At 36.3% G+C, this 7,960-nt stretch overlaps 1 protein-coding gene across 1 annotated transcript; it reads left to right on the plus strand.

Annotated features, from left to right (window-relative positions):
- Positions 1–631: 631 nt before the first annotated feature.
- On the plus strand, positions 632–5,615 carry LOC110786722 (uncharacterized). The gene is made up of 8 exons (XM_021991296.2): positions 632–1,055; positions 1,156–1,231; positions 1,368–1,466; positions 1,556–2,266; positions 3,926–4,286; positions 4,376–4,457; positions 4,702–4,912; positions 5,283–5,615. The coding sequence occupies exons 1-7, from the start codon at positions 849–851 to the stop codon at positions 4,903–4,905; spliced, it is 1,740 nt and encodes a 579-aa protein (XP_021846988.2). The 5' UTR covers positions 632–848; the 3' UTR covers positions 4,906–4,912; positions 5,283–5,615.
- Positions 5,616–7,960: the final 2,345 nt, after the last annotated feature.

A 7,960-nucleotide genomic window follows, 5' to 3' on the forward strand; every position in this document is an offset into this window, starting at 1 on the left:
ATGGTCGTGGTCCAAAGTTTGCTAGGAGACTTAAATCATAGCTCTCCCTATTATCACATAGTTCGAAGAAGTCACGAATTAGTTAGGAGGCAAGAATGGAATGTTAAGATACAACATTGTTATAAAGAGGCTAACAGAGCGGCTGACTAGGACTATGGTGTTGGACTTAATCCCAAACTTGTAATCATGTAGGCGGCTCCACGGGGTCTTCGAGCCATTTTATTGGAGGAGCTAAGTGGGATAGCATTTATGAGACGAGTCCCTGCAATAGCCGCATGATGCTATTGGTGTTGGCTCGAGTAGCTGCAGTTTATTTGCTTTGTTTTTTTAAGTTTGCCTTTTTTCTTTTTTTCTTATTGTAAGTTTTTCATTTGATTTATTAGAATTGTATCTCCTCTCTTGCACCAAAAAAAAAAATGTAAAAAACTGGGTAAAAATTATGGCGATGTATAACAAAAATTTATTACACGCCCTATACGTGTACTGCACCTTTGCACTCCACCGGTGCTCATGGTCAAGAGGGCCCAAACCGTCATTATCAACCATGATGGTCAAAGCAATAGTCAAAAACGATGAAATAAACTCCATTAATCCTGCAAAAGGCCGACACCTCCGAAACCCGATATTACCAGTAATCATCATTTAACAAAAAAGAAAAAGTTAAAACCCCAAATTAAACCAAATTAAACTAAGCATGCTTGCTGGTACAAACGAATTAAAACATTTGACCACCAAATTAATAATTTGTTACTTTCTCCTTCTTCATCACGCCATTGCCACTTATATTTAGTTCTACATTTTCTCTCTCCTCCCTCCCCATGTGAGAGTTTAGTTGCATTTCACCGTCAATGGCGGACACCAGAGGAACTTTAGCTCCACCTGTCAACAATGGCGGAAACCAAATTCGAGATGTGAGTCCTAACTCAGTCATTCTTACTTTTGAGTCCAACTTCAGTAGCCTCTTCTCTTCCGCTTCGGCTAGCGTCGATCGTTGCTCCTTCGCTTCTGACATTGCTCAAGATCACGACTCTCTTTCATCCTCCGAAGTTTCTCAGGTATTAACACGAAAGCGAACACCACACGAACACGACATAGAAAATGACACCAACACTAACACTAACACTAATTATATGCTGAATGATTAATATTTTGCAGAATTTGAGTGGAAACGGAAGTTCAGATCTGAGCAGCAATGGCAGATACCTAAGCAAAAGAGTTGAAAAACCTAAAGGTGCAGTTTACTCACTCATTAGTTGTTCAACAGTACAACATTTTACAGTATATTTCAAAATTTCAAGTTATATTTTTTTTGTCATTATGTTCAATTATTGCTGTTTTATTGTTGTTGTTTTTGTTCGTCTGCATAGTTCACAAGGGAGAAAACAACAAAACTGTACACAATCATCTTGATCATGAATTTGAACCTTTAGATTCTGCAAGAAACTCCTTTTCACAAGCTCTTAAAGGTAACCGAGTGATAAAAAAGCAGTGTTAATAATTGAAGTTTGACGCCAATTTTTTTCACTTATGAGGTGTCTTACTTTTGATTAATTAGAGTGTCAGGAGAGGAGATCTAGATCTGAAGCTGTTAATAAGAAATCGGACCGGCGAAGACCGGCTTCATTGGATCTTAATAACTCATTAGCTGCCAATGTGGTGACGACTTCCACGTCGCCAAGGTTTGGTGGAGTTATGAAGAAAGCTTCGGTTACGCCTCGAATATCGGGGAATTTTCCGAGTCCGGGGACACCGAATTATCGGCATGGGAGTGTTGGGATTGCCAAAGGATGGAGCTCTGAGAGAGTTCCGTTGCCTTGTAATGGTAATAATAGAAGGCAAATTGGTGCTGCATTGTTGCCATTAAGTAATAATATGAGGGGGTTGCCTTCCAAATGGGAAGATGCGGAGAGGTGGATTATTAGTCCTGTTTCAGGGGACGGTGTTGGGAGGACTTCGTCATCTTCATCGTCGTATCAGCAGCCAGTGAGGCGGCCCAAGTCGAAGAGTGGACCGCTTGGGCCACCTGGGGTTGCCTATTATTCATTGTATTCACCTGCTGTTCCCATGTATGAAGGTGGCAACATGAGCAGTCATATGGCAGGATCTCCTTTCTCAGCAGGAACTATGCTAGGAGATAGTTGGTCCTTTCGTGTGGGTAACGAAAGTAGAGCTTTTACCAATAACTTGGAGCCTTGTATAGCCCGTTCTGCTAGTGTACATGGTTGCACTGATGTTGTCTGTCAACCATCTCTGACCAGCTCTCAAGGTGTGATACTTTGCTCTGCATTGCAATTAATCCTTTTAAACAGTTATTCATTTTCTTATTTTTGCATTCGGTTTTTTGTTTGTCACAACATAGCTCAAGATGATTTCTTAGGTCCTTGATCTGATAATGACGGTGCATCCAAATGCCCATCCACATATAGAAACAACATATTGGGTGAACATAATTTCAATTTTACTGAGTAAACAAACTAACAACCCAAATTATAAATTATTTTTCTTTTTTGGGTCAGGATTTGGAATTGATTTAGTATAGAAAATACAAACAAATCCTGTACACTTTTTGTTCCATCTCCTAGTCCTGGCTATAATGATCAAATAATGGATTTGTTTAAGCTACAATATTAGATTGATGCTTTAGTTATCCAAAATTTGTCTTGTTTTGTCCCCCACCTCCACCTCCACCTCCATCCCCATCTTGATATCACTTTCAAACCTTAAATTCCCTTTGTGTGCCTGTGTGTGTGTAAACCTTAAATTCTTTTATAGTGTTCATGGGGATATTTTTGGTAGGGGATATTTTGGTTGAAAGTGACTGCATTCTCGTTAATTTCAACTAATATTTGTAAATTGATGTATGAAGTGGCTTTGCCGCGTGTGCGGCGTATCCATGGCAAGGAAGAAATTGCTATGCTTTAAATTCTGATTTTGACATATGCTTTAAATTACTGTCTATTTCAGATGGAGCCAAAGATTCATTAGTTCTTTTGGCTGGGGGATGTAATGGACTAAATCAAAATGGCTCTTGATACCTCTTTGCTTCCTTTCCATGAAATAGAAGATGGTCGTCCCGTTGTTGTCCCGTCATCGTTTTTGGGTCAATTGGAAACAACCTCTCTGCAATTGCAGGGGTAAGGTTGCGTACGTCCGACCCCACCTTACCCCGCTTCTTGCGGGAGCCTCTTTGAGGCAATGGGGTAATGATAATGATGACATATGTTTTAGAAAAATTATTTTCATTTTCATTAGAAAGTAATGGCCTTAGTTTATGAGGATCGTACATGTATCCTTCTATGCCGTATTGACATATTTTTGTTGTACCTTTTGTTATTTCATGATGACTAACAATGAAAGGTTTATCACAGAGATTAAATAGAGCATTTTTACCCTAGGGCTAAAATAGTGAAGTGTGAAACGGGATTGAGGTACAAAGCAAAATAATCATATTGGGTGGTGGACTTAGCAATCCAACTGCCTCCAGACTCAAAAGAGTTTCCCTTGAATGTACCTTTTGTTTGAGGACTATGATTTTTGGTAACAGAGAATTCCACCCCTCCCCCCCCCCCCCCCCCCCCTGTTTTAAGGTGATTTGGAGGGAAATAGGTTAGCTACGGAGTTTGGAGGTATCATTCGTCTTCTTAGCTAATTGCAGGATGTGGAATTATGCCTCACGTCTTCTAATCATTTTCTCTTCCGCTTGTGTTACCTCATACTCTATCTCAAGTGTTAGGATCTCATTTTCCCAAATAACATATCTGCTCAAATTGATATGGCTTCACAAGCATATTACCCTCCTGAAAATATTCATTACTGCCTTAATTCATTTAAATTCTGAGCTGAAGAGTCCCTTTTAACTTTTTAGTTGTGACAAAACTGTAGCAGTTGTTCCTCAATCACTGTCTTCTTATGTGATTGAACGCAGGTGAAAGAGTTGATCGTGTGAAGGATGCTGCGACCGACGTGTGTCGTGCTGTTTCTAGAAGGGATATGGCAACCCAGATGAGTCCTGAAGGTAGCTGTCACTCCTCTCCTAGAAGGTCTTCTTTCTCCCAATCTACCCCTTCCATCCTACCAATCGTGGAGATGCAGAGTTTTAGTTCCACAAAACCAGAAGTGAGGGATGTTCAGATTGATGAACGAGTCACTGTCACACGATGGTCCAAGAAATATAGGGCGCGCAATCCAGTTAAAGGGTCTGAAGATGTGGATGAATGGAAATTGAAAGAAGTAGAGCCTCGTTCTTCTGCTTGGGAAGCGTCAGAGACAGTAAAGAGCCTTTCAAAGTAATGCCTGCATAGTTGTGGACTTTTTGAAATAACAGAAAAAGAAAACGAATCACATTTTGAACAAGTTTTTCATGCACTTTGAACAGGGCCAGAAGAGATGAAGCTAAAATCTCAGCATGGGAAAATCTGCAGAAGGCCAAAGCTGAGGCAGCCATACGAAAACTTGAGGTTCGTAATTTGTATTTGCGTGTTCTGTTTATAGTATGTAATAATTTTTCAATTGTGTCACTCAGGATGCATGATTATGGAATTTTCTCAAAAAATTTGAGCTAGTGATGTTTCTGCTTTGTCTTTATAAACGGAACTGTGCCATTATTTTCTTAACAAATTCATCTGTTAATGGATAATTGCAACGAGGTGATTGAAAATCATGAGATTAATAGTTTCATTCTGGCTGAAATGCATGATGCAGATGAGGCTGGAAAAGAAGAGATCATCGTCGATGGATAAAATTATGAAGAAGTTGAGATCTGCTCAGAAGAAAGCTCAGGATATGAGGAGCTCAATATTAGCGAATCAGACGTTTCAGGTGTCCAAAACCAGAAATAATAAGTTGTCTTTTAAGACTCGTCAAATAGGTTCCCTCAGCGGTTGTTTTACATGCCATGCTTTCTAAACATAAGGTAAATTATTTATGCATTTGGGAAATGTTAAGTCCCATCTACCCAATTACCCATCATTTTCAATGTCAATATGTTATGAGCTGTTCTCTGTGATTTCTGTAGTTTATACAGTAGTGTTTTTGTGTGTGTGTGTAAATTATAGACCATGTTGAAGTGTACAACTGCATTTACATTTTGATTTAAATTATTCTGTTCAATGACTTCTTTACCATTCATAATCTCACATACTGGACCTTTCTAAACTCAATACTGTAACTTTGGAAGGAGACAAAATCCTTCAATGTGATTTGTAGCCAAAACTTTTGGATGCTAAATTAACCAATATTTTCTGTACCAACTAATTGACATTTAGACCAACATATTTTTGCAGGCTTGCAGTAGATATTCGTTCAGCTGGAATGTAGCACAACGGCATACACCTGATACATAGCATGATGCATGATGCATGACGCATGCTTCGTATATGTCGCTAGAACCAGCAAAGTTTTTTTGGGTCGGGCACCTCTTTTTCTTTCCTGGTTTTGGTAAGGGGAGAATCTCTAGCACAAATCAAGATTATTTTGTATTTATATTGGTTCAGAAAGGGGTTTGACCAATAATCTATGGCTATATGTTAGTTCATTTCTTTTATTTACCCTCATATCTTGTGGGATGTATGTAAATCAATGTTTAAATTGTTTTACCAATCTTCCTCTGCTCAAAATATGTACCGATTTACTATGTATTATTACCTCCGTTTCATAGGAATCTTTACGGTTACTATTTGCACAAATATTAATATAAAAGTAGAAAAGTTGGTTGAATTTAATTAATATGGATAAAGTAAGAGAAATTTGTACGGAGTAAAAAAGTGGGTGGGTGTAAGAAAAAAATGAATAAAGTAAGAGAAAGTGAATGAAAAATAGTAAATATTATGGGATAAGAATAATAAGGGTGTAAATTTTCATGTCGAAAATTAGAATAAAGTAAAGTGTAAGATCATTATGAAACAGATTAAAACGAAAAGTATAAAAATCATTTTGAAACGGATGTACTCCCTCCGTCCCGGAATACTCGACCCGGTTTGACCGGCACAGAGTTTAAGGGACTTGAATTGACTTATTTAATTTAATAGGTAGTAGTTGATAGTGGGGTATTATTTTAATGTAGTTAGTGGGAAATGTGTAAAGGGGTGGGGTTGGGGGAGAGTATGGGTTGAATTTTTAATTATTTTTTGTATGGAGTAGGGGTAGGTGGGTTAATAGGGGTGGAGTGAGAAATAATATAATATTGTTAGAATATTTCCATTTTTAGAAACAGGTCAAGTATTAAGGGACGGTCCGATAAGGAAAACAGGTCAAGTATTACGGGACGGAGGGAGTATTACTTTACATCAATTATTGCCATAAGCTGCATTTCTGATAATTATTTCGAGCTTATTGTTTCAAAAATCGACTCAATTGCTTATATAAATACTAGTTGAACTGTCGCGTGCTACACACGCGCCAATCAACTTTGTATTTTAATTAATACGGAGTATAAAATTAAAATTTTCTTAATTGTAATAAGACATTTTTATAAGCTAAATTATTACTTCTACAAGTCCTATCATCCCAATACAAAGTTACTTCCACCGTTCTTCAGTTATTACAATAATTTGGGGTTTACACAATGTGCACATTATCCTTTGACCATCTATTATGATCTTTACACAAAAGAAAAATATAGTCATGCATGCTTTTATTAGATTCGTTTAAATATATACTTTTAAAATATAGATTATTATACAATTTTATTTTAAAAATATAAATAATTAAGCATATATTGATCAAATTTGTGCATTGACAAATATGAAAATTTGATAAATAAAGAACAATGTTAATATTATTTAAATTTGAACTACAAAGTAATTTTTCGAACTAATTTATTTTAAGTCGAAATTAAAATATTCAAACTTATTTTAATTAAATTAACATTTCATCATTCCTTTGACTTTATCTTTGTTAGTGTATAAAATATTAAAAAAATATATGAAATTATGACTCCGGTGTAACGTGAGTCATTATTAGAGATCACATAGGAAAGAGTGCTTCTAGTCGCTCCAACAATTTCAAAGTTATACCTGGTTTCTTGTAGAATTTACTGCTCTACGCAACAGGTTACTGTTAACAATCGAAAAATAATATTAGACATGTTTATATTAAGGGAGATAATTTATTAAGTATTCAGGTTCATCAACAACGTGCTCAATGTCCATAGAAAATCCATCTTCTTATAGATGTCGTCAAACAATTGGTTACGCATTTCGATACTTATAATTCGTGATATGTCTAACGAGAAGCTCACCCTCCGGCAGACTATGTTGCTTATATTGGTCACAACATTCTAAGCCGCCAAGTTCTAGATCCTTTAACTGATGAAGAAAATTAATAAGTTCCCTTTTGAGCTTTTGAGTAGCGAACCTAAGTCGTATACTCGTATATACTGCATATGATTTTTAGGATGCTAAGCGTGAAGTCCAAATCATAACAAAATATGATACTAAGTAAAAAAAACATTTTTATTTATTTAATGTACACAATTTGGCTTTTATCTTGTCAACGCGAAAGTTTGACCACAATATATCTTAACGATATTCACAAATCATATAAGATGAGTCGATTCCAATGAGATCCCACATTATGTGTTTTTATGTATAAATTATCAACTTTGATAAAAGTGGAGTATGTGAAAAGTGGTAAAAAGCAAAGCGTATAGATTAAAGAAAATCGGCGAAGTATGAAATAACCCTTTTACTACTTACGTGGACAAAATTATAAAAGAAAACTTTGGTAATGTATTTGCATGTACAAAGAAAAATAATTTTATGCGATAACTTGTTGGATTCCTATAATGATTTTTTTTTTTTTGACAAAAGCTAAGAGGAAACAAAGAAATTAAATTACAAATTTAAAAGTCACTCCGTTTTTCCTGCACTTGTTCGCAATCTCGTGAGCTTCTTGAACTTTTCCTCGATCAACTTTAAGAAAAGAGAAAATATTGAAGGTTGTAGCTAGTCTTCGGATCTCA

The sequence above is a fragment of the Spinacia oleracea genome, chromosome 3 (genome assembly GCF_020520425.1).
Source record: "Spinacia oleracea cultivar Varoflay chromosome 3, BTI_SOV_V1, whole genome shotgun sequence".
Taxonomy (NCBI): Eukaryota; Viridiplantae; Streptophyta; class Magnoliopsida; order Caryophyllales; family Amaranthaceae; genus Spinacia; species Spinacia oleracea.